Source organism: Phallusia mammillata, chromosome 1, assembly GCF_965637545.1.
Source record: "Phallusia mammillata chromosome 1, kaPhaMamm4.hap1.1, whole genome shotgun sequence".
In the NCBI taxonomy this organism is placed as follows: domain Eukaryota; kingdom Metazoa; phylum Chordata; class Ascidiacea; order Phlebobranchia; family Ascidiidae; genus Phallusia; species Phallusia mammillata.
Window position 1 is genome coordinate 4,145,503 of NC_137252.1, and position 21,618 is coordinate 4,167,120.

The 21,618-nt window shown below is 35.2% G+C and overlaps 2 protein-coding genes across 2 annotated transcripts; both read left to right on the forward strand.

Annotated features, from left to right (window-relative positions):
- The first annotated feature begins 520 nt into the window (after window positions 1-520).
- LOC145209431 (arylamine N-acetyltransferase, pineal gland isozyme NAT-3-like) lies at window positions 521-3,846 on the forward strand. The gene is made up of 5 exons (XM_080079714.1): window positions 521-865; window positions 1,149-1,298; window positions 2,134-2,249; window positions 2,499-2,575; window positions 3,147-3,846. The coding sequence occupies exons 1-5, from the start codon at window positions 683-685 to the stop codon at window positions 3,524-3,526; spliced, it is 906 nt and encodes a 301-aa protein (XP_079935840.1). The 5' UTR covers window positions 521-682; the 3' UTR covers window positions 3,527-3,846.
- A 4,413-nt stretch (window positions 3,847-8,259) lies between these two features.
- On the forward strand, window positions 8,260-21,389 carry LOC145209422 (Na(+)/citrate cotransporter-like). Its single transcript, XM_080079702.1, has 17 exons — window positions 8,260-8,436; window positions 8,506-8,634; window positions 8,940-9,076; window positions 11,572-11,692; window positions 12,278-12,392; window positions 13,416-13,524; window positions 13,748-13,775; window positions 14,209-14,265; window positions 15,100-15,263; window positions 15,599-15,718; window positions 15,943-16,050; window positions 16,467-16,577; window positions 16,787-16,884; window positions 17,411-17,529; window positions 17,968-18,129; window positions 18,820-18,957; window positions 19,400-21,389. Exons 1-17 carry the CDS (start codon window positions 8,323-8,325, stop codon window positions 19,586-19,588), a joined length of 2,019 nt encoding a protein of 672 aa, XP_079935828.1. The 5' UTR covers window positions 8,260-8,322; the 3' UTR covers window positions 19,589-21,389.
- Window positions 21,390-21,618: the final 229 nt, after the last annotated feature.

Sequence of the window (21,618 nt, forward strand, 5' to 3'; positions counted from 1 at the left end):
TCTATTTCTGCATGACCTTTCATAAGTTCTATTACGTTTTAGGAAATTGTACTGCCAGACAATTCAGTATAAACGAGTTTGTCTTTAATTGTCAACGTTATTGCATTGCACAGTCAAATTAAGCTTTATAATTTAAAAGCAATTAGGGCAATTAGTGAACACTTTATTGCCATATAAGTTATATAGGCTACAAAAAACAACTTTTTTTATCTTTAAGTGTTTGTGGAAACGTGCACGAACGCTCGATTTGTTTATGCTTTCATTTTTTCATGTGATGGTCTGTTATCGCCTCTGGGGTCATCAGACTGAACAATGAATTTAGATTTTAGTTCATGCAAACCTGTGGTTACGAATTGGGTCGAGTCAAGCTGCAGCTATTAGATTATGCTAAGTTGATTGTTTTAGGTCTTCTCAAAGACTTTTTATTGTTTTGTTTTCTCAGCAGTTGTTTTTCTACCTATTGTTGAAAAAAAAAACGATTGACTGACTCTTTGGGTTTGTAGGTATCTGATATAAGTTATTAAGAAAGCAAGATTTACGTTTCAAATTATTCAAAAAATTATTTGTTTTTGTGTAAGTTTGCCATTTGTTTTTCAAATTAACGATATTTAACAGCCACATATAAAGTGACATTTCGATAAAAAGCACAAGTTTGTCAATATTTTGTAAACAACAATACAATATGAATGTTGCTGAATATCTTCAACACATCGGCATCGAGGACAAAGTTTTACTTCCAACTCTTGAAACTCTGAATCGACTGCAAGTTGCGCATTTAAGTAAAGTTCCGTTTGAGAACTTGGATATGTTTGGAGGCGAACGAAGACAGATGGATCTAATTAGTGTTTACAACAAGATCGTTAAGGTCGGTTTTTGAAACACTTTTTTTACGTTTTTGTTATCTGGTTGGGTTATGGTATGCACATGTTATGCCATTGCCGGATTAAGACGTAAAAGCTTTTTCAAAGATATCTTATGTCTTTAATACAGCATTGGAAGTTAAAAAGTCTTTGTAAAAATGTTTAAAAAAGTCCAGTTTTGAGCAACAGACCAAGAAGCAAATAAATATTGTTTGCTTTAGACGGCCAAGTCCTATATATGCTCTTACGCGCACACTTTTTTTTCAGCATAAAAACATTATTTTGCAGGAAAATCGAGGTGGCATTTGCTGTGAAGTAAATGGATTGTTTTGCTGGTTGCTACGACAACTGAAGTTTAACATCAAGGTCATTCAAAGTGAACCGTACGCAATCGACCTTGACCTTTTGTCCTTTCCGAAAAGTCACCTACTTATATTGGTAAGTTGCGATAATTGACATTTAGGCCTATTTTTATTACCGGGATCAGCTCCAAAGTTGTCCGGGTTCGGGCATAGGTTTCTAGAAAAAAATGGCTTAATTCCGGTCTGATTTTACATTCTGTGTCCGTACTTTTTTAGTATTAATAACTAGCTAAGTAGCCAGTTACTGGATCTGACCTAATGTCAAACAGCTCTAAACGTCTTGTTTTAAGACCAATTGTCTTTGTGTTTGTTGTCTTGGTCTTTCGTAAGGCTTCAATGTATAGGCCTGTTAATCAAACTTTCGACGCCTAAACGGGCTTCACAAAAGCAAATCGGGTTCAGGCGTGGTATTAGGCTTGTGCTTTCGTGTTCGCGCTCTAATTTCAGGCCCGTTTACAACTCTGATCAGTTCTATAGCGCAGACGAAGGATTCAAACGAAGGTATATTTTTAGTTACTTCATTGTTGCTTTAACGCTGCAAAAATATTACTGATTGCCGAGTATTTAATTTGATTCTCAATGTGACAACTAGATATGATTACTTGTTAATTAAAGGCATTAAAAATATCTGGCACCAACACATTCTTTCTCTTCAGTTTTTTTGGGCATCAGTTATGATTCTATTTGAATAAGAGAGAGACTGATGTTGCCCACAACAAGGGTAAAAACTATATCTCGTTTCGTCGACATAGGATGCTATTGAAGTGATAAATCTTGTAAAATGATATTAAATGCTATAGTAACTTCTTCGGTTGCGGTTGTACAAGGGTTGAATCATAAACCATTTAAATTGTCCGAGTGCTAGGTTTTTTTTATTTGACTCAAATTAGGTTACATTTTCATTAATGCAGGTTGAACTTGGTGACAAAACTTATCTTACGGATGTTGCGTTTGGAAAACACAACTTCTTACATCCGCTTTTATTGGAGGAAAACATTGAACAAAATCAAGAAAATGGAATTTACCGGTAACTGCGGAGTTGCAAATCCTGTTACTCCCAACAAACTGGAGTGCTGTTGGATGGCTACACTAGCCAATACGGCTGATCTCTCGCCACTAGCTGCACTGATGATACCTTAGAGTGCATTTTTTTTGTTTAAGACCAAGTTGTGTGTTTAGATGCGTTCTTTTCTTTTTCAAGTGGTTGCTTGCCAAACCAAAAATCAAAAATTATTTTCCAAGTTGAATAATGTTTTGTTGGATAAAACTTTTTCAGATTTCGTCGAGTCGATCCATCTAAGTCGGGTGTTTTGTATTTGGAAAAAAAATGGTTGGACACTTTGGACGAAGAAGGTTGGTAGAAAACTTTATTTAGCCTAAAACACGGAAGATTTTTTCTTTAGTTAAGTCGGTGTTATTTTTGCTGCGTAAACAAGCAAATAGTCACGCCATTGTGCTAAAACAATCCCTAGAAATGCGCAGCACTAACACGTTATGGGGTCGAAAATAGTATGAAAGGTATATTTGATGGATAATGGTGGAACGCGCTGCAGCTACGCACTGTGGTCCGTGACACAATGTGAAACTGCTGGGGCTTACTAAGACTATGAGTAAAACACGAATGGATTGGAGGTTCGTAGGGCTGTAGCCAAGTTTCTGGGTACTAAAATTATGCCCATTCCATTCATGCTATAAGTGGATATGTTTGCCACTGAAAGTAAGTGCCAAAGAGGATAGGGTTTGCTACTGAAAAGTGAGTGACGGTATTTCGTCAAGGTTTTATTAATTATTTTTTAACTCCATGACATGAAATTTCTGTTCAATATCTAAGCTTTTTTCTCCAGTTAGACCATGTTTGTAATGAGTCATATAATAGCGTGGAAAACAGGGTCCGAAGAGCTAACAAGGTCATTTATGCGTTTAGGAAAAGTAATACCAGCATCGGAAAGCAACCCTTACTACTGTGCAAGCAAATACCGCGTTGAAGGGTGGAACATCATATTTAAGTTAACAGTTACTGAATTCTACGAATATGAAGACTTCAAGGAGGCCTTCGACTTCTTTCAAGACAAACCGGAAAGCTATTTTCGCACAAACAGCTTTACTTCGGTTCACAACAACGGGGTTACATACAATCTATGGGGCAACACTTTAAAACAGACGAGCTTCGCCAAAGTCCCGCAACTTGTCCACACTCGCAAGAAGGCCTTTGTCGCGGATGACGTCATCAGTGACGTAATACGTGATCGGTTCGGGTTCGAGCCTCCGGCAAGTTTTAAACCCGTGGCCAAGAATAAAGAGTAATTTTTGTCTGGAGTCAAAATTATGTGAAAACAAAAATTGGTTGTTTTTAATATGACTAATCGTTCTGTGTGCTCAATCGTTCTGTGTTTGTAACTCTGAAAAAAAAATTCTGAAAATTTTTTCTTCAGTTACGTATAATTTTACTACAATATGTCCATGCTGCTTTTTCTTACTATTCAAATTAAACTGTTGTGGGAGTCCTTTTTCTGTTTTTCAGTAAAAAGCGTTAACATTTTTGGAAATTGAATCGTTTTCTGTATGCCAACTTAAACCTGCAAGGTTTTGTTTATCAATCCTATAAAAGTAAACCTAAACTTCGACCTCATAATTTTACAACAGTGTGACATTAGTTGTCCGTTAGTGGGCGCTCAAGCATTGCTTCTGTTTGCTAGGAACTTTATCCTCAGCAGGGACAGGCGTGCTGACCAAATGGCCTACATACAACCATAAAAACACCTGAGAGTGGCCCGTACATAGGACGCCGCGGGTTCGAACCTATGGTAAAAACGACTTCCCTTGTCTTAAAACATGTTTGCTGTACTTTCCACTGCACCAGATACTGCATAGAAGGAAAAATTAAGGCTATTTAGTGTTGCTCAAAAGTTTCGAAACAATTTTGGCCAGGATTGAACTGCTGGATAGAAAAAAACGGGCGCTGGCACGTAAGCGCTAGATATAGGTGTTGGTTTTACACCGTAAAGTGATTCAGGTTTTAGGCAACAGAATTGCACTGTATATAATCTAAAACTATATGTACATAACCAAATAATATAACATTATCCATCCATGTAGGCCTAAGTATGTATCAAATCTTGCCTTGCCCCCTGTTGCTTAATTTTCTGCCGGGGCCCTTAATAGAAGAGTTTATCTTTGATTTGTCAAGATTGTTGTATTGCTCAGTCAAATGTATAGATTTTCAAGCTTCTATTAATTGTAAGCAAGGACAATATGTGAACACTTTATTAATACTATGTACATAGTTCACAGAAAAAACAACTTTTTTATTCACCTTTGAACGTAATATTACTCAGTTTGTAGTTTGTAATCATTTTTTTTGTTTTTGCTGGTTGCTACGACAATTGAAGTTCAACATCAAGGTCATCCAAAGTGAACCGTATGCACTCGACCTTGATCTGTTGTTATTTCCGAAAAGTCATCTACTTATTTTGGTATGTACACTTCGCAAGGGTTGGTGTGGTGATAGCCCAGAGTTGTAAACGTGCCTGCAATTGAAGCCCAAACCTGAAAGTACAAGCCTAAAACCCAGCCCGAACCCGAATCGTTTGATTGACAGCCCTATACATTTAATCCTCAGGAAAGACCTAGACAACAACCACAATATACAATGACAGATAATTGGTCTCGAACAAGGCGTTTTAGGACTGTTTGACATTAGGCCAGGTCCAGCAACTCGCTGCATATAGCAAGTGAAATTCATTCAAAAAATACTGACATTAAGGGGAAAAGTCAGGAAGTGGAAAATTATAATCAGTGCGTACGGGCTTGCTCATGGGAGATATTTTTGTTTGTTTGAGCACGAATCATAAGTGGATGTGCTTTCATTTGTATCTAAAAAATTGTAGTATTTTAGCTTCAAAGTAAAAAGAAAAAACATTTATGTGTAATTGCCTTTTTTAATCTTTAAAACTAGATACAAACCTTTATATCCCAATGGTTTGGCCGTGTTTTTTTTTGTTTGGCCCAAATTAAGACACATTTTGTTCAGGTTGATCTGGATGACAAAACTTTTCTCACGGATGTGGCGTTCGGAAAACACAACTTCTTAGTATACGTCCGCTTTTATTGAAGGAAAACATTGAACAAGAACAAGAAAATGGAATATACAGGTAAATGTGGATAAAATATAAAATATATGTTATGTCGTATATATTCAGGCTTAGATGAAATCTCAAAGTGGCCGGTAGATCTCCCTAGGAGTGATAGAGAATTTTTAAGTTATGTATTTCAAGCTTTGCAACAACGTTCTCCAAGAAAATATTTTTATTTTAAATTATATCTATTGTGTAAAACTCTTTCAGATTTCGTGGTGTCGATCCATCTAAGTCGGGTGTTTTGTATTTGGAAGAAAAATGGTTGGACACTTTTGGACGACGAAGGAAAAAAAGGAATTTTTTTTCTTTAGTTAATTGGTGTTAAATTTGCTGCATAAAAAAATGTTTAGCAATGGAGACTGTCGATTTTCAATTCTACTATTCAGTGGCACAAACTGACGCCAAGTAAAATTACAGAACTACTTCAACCTTTTTGCGGTCCCCTCCAAAATTGCCTCGCGGATCCCAGTTTGAGAACCGCTGCGCTAAAACAATCCCCAAGCCAGAAATGCGCAGCATTAAAATGTTATGGGGGCGAAAATAGAATGAAAGGCACATTTGATGGATAATGGTTGAACGCGTTGCTCTATTATGACCAATCTCAATCGTTCTGTGTGTAAATCTAAAACAATTTTCCTGAGTGCATGTTTTTACTTTAATATTTTGCTGCTGTTTTTACTTGCTATTCGGATTAAACTGTTGTGGAATTCCTTTTTGTGTTTTTAGTAAAAAAAGTGAAAGTTTTCAGTGAAAAGTTCCGGCGTCCTCATACAAATCGCAACACCGTGAAAAGTATTGCAATATTTTGTTCATCAACCTTTACCGCTAATTCACAACATTTGTCTATGAAAGTATATTCAAATGTTCACAATTTTTTTTATGAAAGTAGACTTTAATGTTACCACAGTTTACAACGCGAGCGGTATTAACTGTCCGGTAGTTGGCGCTCGAGACCTGTTCTTGTTCTCATTGCCCTATATTTAACTAGGACAAGCGCTTTGAACGAATGGTCTGTAGGCTACAAATATAAATACACGATCGTGAGGCGTATTTCGGACCGTCGTGGGTTCGAAACGTGTAAAAACGCCATGGCCCAGTCTTAAAACATTTTCGCAGTCCACTGTATTATGACGTAATACAGTTGTTCTTATATGTGCCTCGAGACGTTCTGGTTTGTCAACCATGGTTTGCTGGAAAGAGGCACGAAACTTATAGTAAAATTAGAGCAGGTATAAAATTATTTGTTGTAGTTGGCGTTCTGTTAAAACAAACTATCCATCTTAAAGAATTAATAATGAAAGTGTGCGAATAGCAATCTCGTAGCAGTTTCTAGACAATATTCTACATTTCGTTTCATTATACAAAGCCTAAAGCCAACTGATAAAGTAGAAAAAAATATTCAAATACTTTGTGGGTTAATATACTTGTGCCAATGGTGTTATGCATTACGTAATAAGCCTTGTAGATTTAAATACGTACCTGCGATAAACCAAATCAAATTAGTGTCATTAACTTTTGGAATCGAAAAAGACTGAAAGGAGTTATTGTAATTGCCCATAATGTTATACGATAAATCATATCAAAATATGTGAACAGCAGGCTACCTTTTATTCTATCCACCATTTGTGCTGTTTCGCAGTAGCCGGTTTTGATTTTAATTGTATTTGTGCTGCTACAATTATTTTCACCGAAGCAAAATATAGCCCACTCATCTACGCGTTCGTGCGTATTTCCACCCCCATAAATAGATAAATAACATAAACAAATATAGATCAGACGGAAAAATCGAAACTAGCCTATTTTGGTTATCAGTGATGTTCGTAGATCTAATTTTGTGATTCATTGTTACATTTTTACTTTATTCAGGACTATTTTTACACAACGTTTAAAATCGTAGCCTACCTTAAAAAACTTCAATGTGACAATTTTGTGCAAATTATCTAAACGCAAATATAACGTTCCGTAAACAGAATCCTAATGCATTTCATTTCTATCTTCAGTGTCCGCGACCTCACGGTGATAAGCCTGCTCTACATTTAGCATCAAAAATACGATAACATTTGTTGTGAATGAAAATCGTATGTCGAGTCTGCAGGTTGGGAGAAAACGCCAGTGACACACCCCCAATAGACCATCGAGGCGGAAAAAATGACTCAATGGCGGTTTTAAACACCGTACGTAGCATCACTGCGCGGCTAAACGCGTTCATAGCGAACGTGCCGTAAAAACTGCGCCGTTCTAGTCACCTTCTTTGTCAAACTTTCCGCTCTGGTTAAAATGTTACAAGTTTTGCTTACATACTTAGTAGTTGAAAGGAGTATTTTTTACGAGGTGTAGAGAATGTAGTTGGTGGTCGCTTCGATTTGAAATCATTTCGGCACATTTACAACAGCTGTTGCGTTTAGTGTTTCGATCAGTTTACAACTGTACTATTTAGGTTTATTGATTAACGGAAAAAGGTGGCTGACGCTGATGTCTTAGGCGATTTTAAACATATAATTTGTAGTGGTATACGAAGCAACTGACATTTGTAAGTTGGTCTGAAGATTGTAATTTAAACTTCGGCGGTTTTGTTGAATTGTAAATTCGGACGCTTTTCAAGCACGTGGCGGTTTTTCCGACGCATTTATTCTCAAGTGTAGCTGGGATCAAGTTTAGTTTAAGTGTTACTAAAGACAGATAGACAGACAGAATGGTTCAAAGTTTGACGGAAAGTTTTTCAGCAATAAATTCAGTTGTATTGTTGTGTAATGTGTATTTTAATCATTTGTGTTATATGTTTATTAAGTTTTGTTTTTCCTATTCAAAAAAGATAAAATGAAATGGCAGAGGTATTTATTTCTTGAACTGAAAGGGTGTGTTGTATTTTTTTTTATAACAGACAGGTTTTAGAAACTGACTTCTTATGTTTTTTTTCAGGTTCTCCTTTAGTTTAAGATAATTTATAATTTTCAAAGCAATAAAATGGGCATAGGGCCATGCTTGCAGCTTAAAAAATTTAAACGCTCTATTATTTTAGTGTTGACTCCAATTTTGCTATTGCCTTTGCTGATTTTTCCTCCGCCACATTTACAAACGGTAAGCTAAAGTTTTTATTTGCACTAAACATGAACAATGTTTGCATTTCACAAATATTTGTCTTGGCAGGAATTAGCATGTGCTTACACAATCCTGTTGATGGCTATATATTGGGTGAGCGAAGTCGTGCCACTTGCTGTTACAGCTTTGCTACCTTTGGTATTTTACCCCTTTCTTGGGGTTGTAACCGCAAAAAGGGTAAGTTAAAAAGTTTTTTGTATTTTGTTAAGTTGTAATGAATACTATCCAGTCGAATAATAATTTTAGGCCAGTAGTTTACCATGAAACATTTTAATATGCATTATTTTCATTATGAGGTGAGATATAAAAAAATATAACCACGATTTCTTCCTAATTGAGTATGTTGTCCTACCATTCTGTGGTAGTTTTGAAAATCATATTCTTATAGTGTCTAATGTGTGTATTTTGCTGTGATGGTGATATAAATTTTTAATCCAATTAGGTTTTAAGAAGTTGATTTTTTCATTGTTGTCTTTTTTCAGACAAGCATTGAATACCTGAAAGATGTGAATGTTTTGTTTCTTGGTGGCTTAGCAGTAGCTGTGGCAGTAGAACATTGGAATCTGCACAAAAGAATAGCTCTCAAAGTTCTAACATTTGTGGGAGCAAAACCAAGATGGTAAGATGTGTGTACAGAATATAATATATATTTATAGTTCTAGTTAAAGAGTTTGTATGGCTTTTTTAAGTATATACGATATATGTAGACAAACTAAATTTACTATGTATACAATCAAACATACATGAAATGAACCTTTTTTCAGATTGAATGTGTTTAACTTTCACTGCAGATCATATGCTTTGTATGTGCTGGTATGTTTGTAAATTATTGTAACTTTTTTGGTGTTTTGCATCTAGCAAGCTGTATGGAAACGATTTGTGGCATATGTCACATTTTGTTGCATTGGTTACATGAAACGCAGGAAGCCAATACCTAACAGGCTTAATACACTCCCTTCTGTCGAAGAAAAATTGATGTTGGTTATCGCACCGTTCCTAGAACACAACAAAGTGTTATTTCCAATAAACCGGTTGCTAGGAAGCTATCAAGTGCTAGTCACGTTTCAATCTTCCAACACCTTTGCTTATTTCATCTATAAACGTTACTAGTTACTACCATCAGAAAAATTTTCATAAATCCGGTTTGGCCAACAAGGAAGTCGTGTAAGAGTTCCTGGGTCAGCCTTAGATACACCCCCATTTTTTAGCCAATCACAAGAGCCCGTTGTCGTGTTACAACAACCTATAGACGAGGTTGGAATGTGGCTAAGTCGTTTGAAGGGCAATTAACCAGCGACGGAGTTTCAGACATATGGACGTGACTGTTTAGGCGCTCACATAAGCTGTTGGTGACCAACGTGTGCTGCTACTGTATAAACCACATGTTGTTATTGTTAAAACTTTTTTTTTCGATTTTCTGTCTTGTCCTTTAGCGTCTATATAAACGCGGTTTTGTGGTGATATATTATTCATGAGGCGTTTCTACCAGTCAACTCAACCTTACAGTACTAGTTTCGTTTTGCTCGAGTATCAGGAAGTAAGAAAATTGATTATATTTATTTTCGGTTTCACATTTAAAAATACACACCCGTGCAAAACAGATAGCTAATTCCAAATTCGCACGTCTCAATCTCAAGTACAGCTTCAAACACACATTTTGCGTTTTTGCCCTAGGGCGCCAGGAGCAAGTATAACAACCGGAATCCCACAGTTTCAAAGAAGCCTTTTGTCAATAAAACTTCACTCTCTGTCTACAACCAATCCTTTGTCCGTTGTCGCTTTAGCTTCTGTTCCAAATTAATCGTTTTTATAGTGGCCCTAAAGTTAAACATAAGTCTTTGTGTTCGCGCCTTTGTGACGTATTCGGATATTTCTGACGTCAAACGTGACATCAGCAAAGGCGAACTCATATATTTGTGATAAAAACTCGTCTTGAGAAACGAAAGTCAACGTTTTAGGAATGTGAAATTGTAAGTAAATTCAATCGTATCTTTGTGTGCGTGAAGCAAACATATCCAATTCATTCACGCGCGAATGCACCAGAAAAAAGTACCAAAGGGATATTGAAACGAATTTCCTTTTTGGCGTAAATTCCTAACCGCCGCATTAGCCAAAAAGAATTTCAAAAATCAATGCTGTATGGTATTATTTTTAAACTGTTCACGTTTTGAACAAGTATGGAATAAAATTGACCTTACATCGCACAAATGTGATCAAATGGTGTAAATATACAAACAGCACTGCTGGCGCAGTATAGTAACCAGAGTTGCAAGCGGGCCCAAAATCTGAGCCCGAACCCGAAACGTTTTTGAGAAGCCCGTTTAGGCCCGAAATTTTCATTAACAGGCGCAGGCCTATCCACGAAAGCCTTGCAACAAAGGACGAGAAAGAAAAAAGGAAAAGACAACAAACACAATGAACAATAGTAGACAATTGGCATAAACAATATGTTTTTGAGTGGGGCTGGCATTAGTTCAAAGCCCGAGACTTGTTACTTAGCTGAGTGATTTTATTTAAAAAATGGCGGACACGGAACGTAAAGTCAGGCCCGTTTTAAGCCCGTTTTCTCACAAATACCTAAGCCCGAACCCGGCCCGACTTGCAACTCTGTAGTAACGTAACAGTTTACTGGGCGCCCTTCGTTCCATTATCTTAATTCGTTCGTGCCTTGCTAAATCCCAGCGGGCCACTTGGGCAGGCCTTTAATCCCAGAGAGTTCTTGAACTTGGGGTTTTGGTTTACGAGTAGACGGTAAAAGGTTACTTGAGGTCAGAACGTGACGTTGTCAACTTTTAGTTTCCCGGATACAGCCACACCCCCAACAACGCCCACTTTATAGTTGCTCCTACTAAATACAATAAAGTTTACTACAGGTCATCTAAACAAATAGGACACCTCATCATAATTGACATTTATATTCTGGGAGATAAGTGGTATAAGTAGCTAAAGCAACCTTGTAAAACCTGTTTTTCTTGTTTTCTTTGAGGGCTCATTTATGGCATTAAATCGTTTAGCCTTGGCAAAGTTAAAGATTTGCCAATAAAGCACACAATCATGGCATTTAATGTGCCAAAAAAAATATGCATACTCATTTTTTATTGTTTTTTGTTGCAGGCTGCTTTTTGGGTTCATGACCACAACAGCCTTTTTGTCGATGTGGATTAGTAACGTGGCCACAACCGCTATGATGATCCCGATCGCGCAGGCCGTACTTGAAGAAATGACGACTGAACCAGTGGGTTTGTGTTGTGTTTGCGGAACAAACAGATTGTCGTTTGTTTAGCCCATGCGTTAAGCTATAGTAGTTTGTAGTTACTGTTTAATTTGTAATGTGTTAGCATAGTATGCAAATTGTCTGGTACACCGAAATTTTATGATCATCAAACAACACTAAGACCTGTGTTTAGGCCGGGGAAGCCTTGTGTTTTATTTGTTTATTTAGGAGCCTCCCAAGTAGTTTTAAGGTTCAATGACACCTAACTTTAATGTAACGCAAAATTTATAGTAAATTTTGTGACTTGTGTAAATGTTTAAGGGTCCATTGTTCAAAAAAAATAATAATATGACTTTCAAAAAATGTGCAAATTTTACTTACTATTTTCAATGCTATCTTAAGTAGCAAGAGAAAAGTACTATAACTATAATGTTTTGTGCTTGTCAAGTGGTAAAAAATAATAACTTGTAGTAGGATATACGACACTGTACTTCGTAGTGTTAAAAATAGTATAAACTGTAGTGTTTCAAGGAAAAAATAGTATAATGTTTCCTCTTTTAGAAATGTAATCACTGAATATAACCATACATATATTGTACGTTATAGGACATTGAACAGGGTGGTTCCAGCAAATCGAGCAGTGGAGGTTCGACGCCCCCTGGTGACAGCAATCACAAACCAATTGTCCGAGCCAATTCACAGCCACGACCTCTAACCCTCGGTAAGTACCTGTGGCGTTTACAGGAAACTATAAATATATCCAAGGGTACACAGCGATGCTTGTGCGTAGCGAGATATTTATGGAAAAGTCACGTCATCCGAGTAGATTAATTTCTTGTCGGAAGAGGATATAACACAGGAAGTTTTTATGCCAAAATGACCGCTGTGTGACTTTGTTGTGTCCCTAAAATGTTTTGCCAAGTTGTTTTATTAGTTTACTTACATATCCATGTCATTACACATAGTTATAATTACCAACAAGATATCTTGTACAAAAAGTTTTTTATCTGCTAACAGCATTTTTTCCCTAAACTAAAGAGACATACATACTTTTTATGATGAAATGTTTAGTATAAAATGCTTTTTTGTTCCTTATTAGCTTGCAAACAATGAATTGTAAAATGTATATCTATATATTTGTTACAGATTTTATTATGTGTAAGGTTAGATTAAAATATTTGGGTGTCTTGTGTATCATACATAAATGTTTCGAATGTTTAGCATTTGTGTGAGTGTGGGTATCAACTATCCATTTCATTGTAATCTAGTATTGTATTAAAAGCCAATTTGTCCAGTCTCCAATGTTTTCTAAAACTGGACACACACAGTTGTAACCCAAGTCGTAAACTCACCCCCCATAACCTTTACTTAACAACTATTACATAAAATCGATGTTACTAAAAACACAGCATGTATAAGTTACGTCCCACTATTGTCTGGTTTCTCGCCATGTGGCAAACCACGCCCCATGTGGTCTAAAACCCATAAAGAAGACACGCTTGTACCATGAGGCGATCACGCCAAGGCAAGTGGAACTGTTGGACTGTCTAATGATAACATTTGTCTGCTGCACGTGTTCGTATCATATTACATTACCACTCTGTGTTTATTCCATGTCTGTGAATGACCCTTGACAATTTACACAACTGCTCTAAGTTGAAATACTAGCTGGCGTCGACCTTTGTAGCTGACGCCTTCTGAACACCTTTTGATTAAACTGATTTTGTGATTTCTATGTGTGTAGAAAATAGCCGCAGCGACGGTGACAAAGTGGAGTTTAAACCCATTCAGTCGTCACCAGGCTCAAACAATTACTACACATCAGTTTTACAAAAGGACATCAACAAACACAGGTGGGTCAGGAACCTACACATTAACTCATCTTGTGAAAAAAAAACAGTTCAAAACAAGTGTTAGTTTTTGTGTGAACAAATAGAAACATGTAATTGATTGTCCTGCTGTGTTCAAATAAAGGCATATTAAAATCATATTTTTGTATTTCATAGTTAACTAACATTACATTTTGAAATATTTTTTGCTTGCTAATAATATCTTTAACATATGATATTTTTTTAGCCCAACAGAGGAACTGAGCAATCATTTGGTAAGTACAAGATAAACTTCCACGAATATAGTATTTTTCCCAGGCATGTTTCATAGACTTTTTGTGCATCCTGGAATATATACAAATCATCTGACATTTTGACGTCCTATACGGGGTGTGTTCACCAGGGTGACCAAGGTGATGTCTGATACGGGCGTCAAAATGTCGGTTGTCCTGTATATGTTTCCTGGAAGAATGAGGAAATGTCTTTGATGAATTTCCATGCTTATAATTTTTAAACAAGTTACCACAAACAAACAAAGCTTGTACAGATTTAAATCTTTCACTATTTTCTTGTACAAGATTTAGAAATCAAATGGTATTATTTTAAACAATTTTTAGGTCTTTCAAATGCTGTTAGCAAGTTGTGTTTAAGCCTTGTACTCAACAATCTTAAAATAAAATCCCTTGAAAATTTGTGTTTTTGTGTTAGGTTGCAGCTGTAGATGATGGCCCAGATGCATCAACAACAGCGCTTATCGAAGAACCAGTAAGTCACAAATAAAATTGAAAACTTCTATCATTGCCTTTTTTCAAATAGAACCATAAACAAATACATACTAAGATGAACATAAATTCACAACTGGGATCAGCCCTGAAGCGTCTATGCAGACCAGCGATCACGGCACACTCATATGAAAATCACAGTATACCATACCCGTTGAAGCGCGCCATACAAATACATAATAATCATTGTTACAAAGCATACATCCAATACCTGACATATAAACAAAATTGAAGTAAACGTCAAGTCAACTGTAACTGAATAGACTGAGTGCAAGGTCATGTGCGTTGTTGCCACATAGACCAAATCAGTTTTGTAGTTATCCATAAATATAAGATGAACTTTTATTATCACTAGTATACTGGCAATAATTGACATAAATGTTATATGCTCTATTTACAATGTTTCAATAAATGGTTGCGCCATCATTTGTGATATGAAACCTAACAGAACATTTGTTGATTATTCTCCAAAAAATTGTGAATGACTGCAAGTGTTTTGTTTGGTTGAGCACACTCTGTGTATTGTGACATCACAAACATTCCTATTTACAGCGTTGAATTTTTGGTTTGCAACAACACCTAATACTCTTTATGTTCGACCCATTCCTAGACAAAACCTTTCTGTTAAATATGCTTCTGAAATCAAGATTTTTTATGCATGAAATCAATGTCACAACAGAATAAACACTTAAACTCAATCAGTTGACTATTTCATGCTCTGTAAAATACTCATGCAGTGTAGCCTCCTAAAACCTTACATCACTATCACTACTAAACTCCATAGAATTATGTAAACTGTAATGTTGGCGTTTTTCAGGGATTTACAAGCACAACTTTCAATACTAAATTGGAACGCGAACGAAAGAAACGAAATCTGTGCAAAGCATTGACCATTTGTGTTTGCTACTCTGCCAATATTGGAGGCACTGCAACTCTTACTGGCACTGGGCCAAACCTGATTATGGCTGGGCAATTCAAAACGTAAGATTAAGTTAGGTTAGACAGCTCATTTGACAAATGACAATGTATCCTAAAATGTAGGGAACTAAAAAAATTTTTTAGATAATTAATCTGATAAAAAGTTGTTTTAAAAAAATATATTCTGGAACAGAGCACTCAAGCTGTTTAAATCAACTTAAAAAGTAATTTATCTATATTAACCACACTAAAAATATGGTTGGAAATAGCTTTCTCCATATTAAATAGTATTGCTCTTCCAGTAGTTATACTTGTTTATTCATTATGCCTGGCAGCAACAGCCTATATATTGAGCTTTATCATGTTTGTTTTAACCTTGTGAACACTTCTGTGCACAGAACCTATCCACATGCACCAGAAATTGATTTCGGGTCATGGGCATTCTTTGCTTTCCCGGGAATGGTGTTGTATCTCATGATATCATGGTTCTGGCTTCAGTACCTTTTTCTGGACATCAAGTATGCTTTGAAACCCAAACTTTGAAATTTCAAACAACCTTACTAAACGTACTGTATTAAAATGTGACATATGTAAAATTGCATTAGGTTTCATATTTTTATTTCCTAAAAATAAAATTACTCAGCTATTTGACTTTAAAGTAGCCTACTTATGGAAATTATGGAAAAACTTTTTAAATAGATTGAAAGCCAGGCACCTAATGCTGTTGTTTGTTTTATGATAGTTGGTCTGAAATCTTTCCCTGTTTCTCTCGAAATAAAACCAAGTCCACTGAGGAGCTTCATGCAGAAAGAATGATCAGAAGGCAATATGATGACCTGGGTGTCATGAGGTAAAGTCAGATAAACACATAACAATATACACATGGAATTTTATGCGATAAAATAATGCATATATACTACAAATCTAATTACTTCCATTAGGTATAAAGTTGTGTTTCATAAATAGAAGAGCATTAAATGATGATGTGTTGTTTTGAAATCTCTTGGATTCTAGTAACAATTATGTTGATGACAAAGCAATTGATTTTATTTTACAACATAGTAAGCATTAAAATGAGCCATGAATTGTTTAATTGTTAATGAATATTACTAAGTAAAGGCATTTATTGTTAACCAATTCAATATGGGCTGATTTTCTGACTCACTATTTTACAAAAATGTGTTTATTTCCCCTATTCATCTTATTGAAATAAATTTTCTGTGATATAACAAATGGATATTTATCTTTAACAATGTGTTTTTCCAGCTTTGCCGAGAAAGCTGTATTGTTTTGGTTTGTCTTGCTGGCGTTGTTGTGGCTCACCCGAGATCCTGGTTTCGTTAGTGGATGGGGATCGATACCTATCTTCAAAAAAGGGTAAGTGCAATTTTATTACATACAAAATTTTCATACTTCATTAACAAAAATTTGCATTTTAACAAAATCATTAAACAGCAATTTTATTACAAATATAACTTGACTTATAAAAAGCTGAAGTTGTTACATATTATAAAAAAATTATTGTGACGCTTTCTGATATTAAATATGCAACTTCGTGATAAAAATGTAATATATATATGTTTTAGGTATGTTTCTGATGCGACAGTTGCGATGGCCATCACTTTTATTCTATTCGTGTTTCCATCGAAACGACCCAACTTCTTTTGTTGTCGAGCAAAAGGAGGTAACATTTCTTAAACTTATGATCTGACATAGAACACTTTATCATTTGTAAACTTCTGCACTATTTTTTTCCTATTTTTAATGAAAAATTTAGTTAACCCTAGTTGTAACATTTTATTTTGTCTAATTTTGTTGGCAAAATTGTATTCTTCATTCCTAATTGTTAACATACAAATCAAAATTCAATACTTATGCATACTTTTTTGTAATAAAAACAAATAATTTGTTTCTGTAGTTAAGGACCAATATTTTGGTAATTTACTAACAAAAATATCGCAAGTACAGTTTGAAGTGATACTAACATGAAATTCGCAGTTTTCCTGTGATTACTGTTTTCTACATCAACATGTATAAAAAAAACCTGGGCCTACATAATATATTAAAATAAGGAACTAATCATATCACTTGCACTAGTAAGCATTGTGTATACCGATTGATTCTGTTTATCCTATGGTTTTATATTTGATCAAACCACTTTTTAAATCTGTAAGTCAACTTTTTAACAATTATTATCACATAATGTATAGACGACAGTGAACCTGGACCAGTTCCAGCTTTGTTGAGTTGGAATGTCGTCCAACACAAGATGGCGTGGAATGTCATTCTACTGCTCGGCGGTAGTTTTGCGATGGCATTGGGATCTAAGGTGAGGATATTTAGTTGATGACAATCTTAAAAATAACTTTGCACAACCGTTATGTAAAAAAATGGCACACTAATTTTTTTTAAAAACAGTTTAATATTATTTTGAAGAAAAGAATAATTAAACTTTAGTTCTATATCAGAACAGTTCTACAATAGTTTTGTTTTAAATACGGTAATAAAACTTTTTGTTTGTACTTACTTGGGTTAGGAGATAACTCTTTTTCTAATTTGAAAAAAGGTATAAAGTATGTAAACAATTTAATCTTATTAACACCTGTTTAGGCATGTCATTTCGGCCACAAAAATGTTCAAATCATTTTTCCTAGAGTAACTTTTGTATAAATGTCAAACTTTCAACTCCAGCAACTGAAACTGTCTTAATCCAAACAGTCACAATATAAAAGTAATAAAGTTTCACAACATAAATTCCATTTTAAAGCAATCCGGATTGTCTCAATGGATCGGTCAACAGATGACTCCATTGCGTGAAATTGATCCAATACTTGCAAACTTTATCTGTTGTTTCATTGTGTGTGCTCTCACACAGTGTACGAGCAACACGGCAACAGCAACAGTATTTCTACCCATCCTTGCTGAATTGGTAAGGGCAATTTGACAATTAAATACAATGATAGATGGTCTATTGCAGCTGTGTTACTTTGTTTGACTTAAATATGCAATTGCATGCAACCCATAACAGTGGTAATGTGTAAGTTACATTGCCTCATGCCAGCAAGAAGTGAAAGTTTTTGAAGTTGTTCGCCTTTTTGCTGAGCAATTGAAAGGCTCATCGCGTCGTCAATTTTTTTCCCACTGTTAAGTTGTAACTGTTGTCTGTGTCTTCTTGTTAAATGTGATGATACATTTTTTCAAATTGTTTTAAAGCAGTTGAAACATAAAGACTATAACTGTTTCACAAAACTTGGTATGCAATACTCTTTTTTTAAATTCTTTAATGTTTGTTAGAACTTAGAACCTCACTGAATGCTTGCAGTTCTGATTGGTCTGTAAAAAATTGTTAATGCAGTTTTTAAGACGTTAAACTTTGGGATATAAAGGCACAAAATAATACACACACGTTGAGCAGACAGCTTTACCATTTTGGTTTCTAAGTCGTTGGCAACACCATTGTGGACCCAGTGATGTATGTTTAGCTGTGGCATTGAACAGATGTCGTGAGACATAACGTTTCAGCCTGTTATTCCCAACAAACTAGAGTGCCTTATGATGACTGCACTAGTTTTGACGGCTAATGTCCTGTTACCAGCTGAATCAACTAATATTTTCACAGGGTGAAGTACTTGGAGTGAACCCATTGTATTTAATGCTGCCATCAACAGTGATAACTTCGTATGCTTTCATGCTCCCAGTATCAACTCCACCTAATGCTATTGCTTACTCCTATGGTCACCTTACTATGATGGATATGGTAAAAAAAATCATTTTTGATTTGTATTTTTCGAATTGTTTACATTACACATATTGCTTCAGGGCTGATCCCAGTTATGAATATGTGTTAATTTTAGCAGGACACGCAGATTACATTTTTTTCTTCAAAAGAGTGCAGAAGCTTTGAATACATAATGTGGCAAATAAAAAAGAAAACATGCAAACAATTTTATTTAAGCCTTTTGTTTAATTCTAATATAAGGAAACATGCCTTTGAAAATTCATTATTATACGTAGGTAGCTTTCATGGTTTTTTTCTTCAAAAAAAAATACATACAATTTGGATCAGTTTAATTTGTTTTCAAATATATTTGTTTCAATTCATCCCTAGTTTGGTTACAATATCATTTTCTTTTTTGTTAAACTTTTTTTTGTTTTACAATAATAATATAACCCAAAATTATGAAACATTACTTTTTTAGGTCAAAGCAGGAGCATTTATGAACGTCGTTGGAATATTCATTGCAATGTTTTCTGTATCGGTGTTCGGAGGTCCAGCATTCGGCGCATTTGATCCATGCCCTCATTGGTTGCATTCACAACACTGTCTCGCACAATCTGTTGCAAATACTACGTTGACAACTGTGATTAATTCAACTATGGCATCTTAGCGAGCCTCAAATCAACAATACCCTCATGTGGCTGGAAAGTACTGTCCCGTGGTACGGACTAACGGATACAGGAAAAAGTTCCATGACTTTGGTATCTACATTGTGAAGTCTTGTTTTTAATTTTTAGGCTTGGTACTCAACAACTGCAAAATCTATCTCAATAAATCAAAGCAATTTTTCCCAAAGCAAATCCATGTCAATTTTAGATACTTTTCCAAGACATGTAAATTTGTAAAAAATATGATTGGTTTTTGATGAACATGACACAGTTAGTTAAATATAAGAGTACCAAGCACTGTTTATGTGTCTGATATGACCAGACTCTAAACCGGGGGTGGGCAACCCGCGGGCCGCATGCTGTTCTTCTTTAAAGGTTGTGCGGCCCTCAGAGACACTTGGATTTTAAAAGTACTGGCAAACGAGTTCAATTATTTCATATTTTTGAGCTGATTAATGTGCCTGATGCTAGTTTTCTGCGACCTGGCAAATGTGGGTAGAATCAAATACGAATTTTACTTGTAATATAGCATATTTGGTAAGAAACAAAGCAAAATCACTTTGTGTGATGAACATGTGCGGCCCGCGATCCAACTCTGACATTTGTAATTGGCCCCACAGTAACAAAGGTTGCCCACCCCTGCTCTAAACAATCTGATCTAAATTTTGTGCACAATGAAATTATTTCCAATCCTACATCAAATACACAAATGTTTTAGTCTCAACTCTTTTAATGTATTTCTTAGGATTTTTTGCGTTTACTGCCATTTGGATTTTAACACACTAACTAGGTTCTAATAGATTAGAACAGTTTAACTAATATTGCGATTTATATGTTTTAAAATACACAAACACAGTTCTGGTGTCTGAAATTTTTTTCCAGCCTTCTATCTACTTGTCTTTTATTCAATATACACACCACAAAGACTGGTGCAAAATGTGTGTTGCATTTGTGATGTTCGCGCTGTTATTAAACTTCCTAAACATCAGTAGTTTCAAACTAGTTTTAATTTTTTAAATCTTTTTGGGGGTTTCAAAAAACATATATTTGAATGACTTTTTTTAAAATTTGTGTTTAAAATTGTTTTGGCCTTTAAGTTTGCCATTTGTATTTTTAAATCTTTGCAAACATGTCAAATTGAAACCCTTGCCGAATTTTATTTCTGTCAACTCTTAATAAATAGTAATACACAAAAACCTAAAACCACAACTCCATAAGAAAGAGCCATAAATTTGTAAATTAAGTATTGTCCCTCACAATTTGTTGTTTGTACAGATCGGTAGCGATATTTATGCATGTTTTTGTCTTCCTATCAAATCACCCAGTAACTGGTGACTGTCTCTCGACTACGGTTACTTTCACTTGGTACTGTGTTTTTGTCGCCACCCTGTGGTCATTTACCATTAATTTTAGTCGAACTGTGACACATATAACGCTCTTTTATCTGTGTGCTACACCGCATCAAGTGACTGAATCTTATATTCCACATTTTGTGGTAAAACATGTCTGGTTTCACAAAGAATATCCATTTTCTTGGTCTTTCCGCAACATTTATTTACATTGTGTAGAAAGTACATTTTGAAAAAATAAGATTTATATTGTTGTTTTTTACCATGTACCTCAAATTAATGTTTGCAATGTTGAAACCATTATTTTTATCAGACATTTGTGCAAATTTTAAACAATCCCGAAATAAGAATTTGGTGCGTACTTCTTACAAGAGTAAACCAAAGTTTTTTTTGTTATTTTGGTCTGTTGTGTATGTATATCCCTAAAACTGGTGAATGTTTGTAGATTACCTCTTTCTATTGCACTAAACAATGTCTGCATTATCAGACACAGTTAGTGTTCTGTTGTTGTATTCTTATTGGCCAATTGCCTACCAATCAACTGAATACACATCGTACCATCATTGTTCAATTACACACAAACGAAGCAAGATAAAGTTCCAACTTCCCATGTTTGTTTGTAAATCTTTTTGCTCTTTGTCGAATGCATACCTATATTTTTCCCCAATACCAATCTTTCAGGT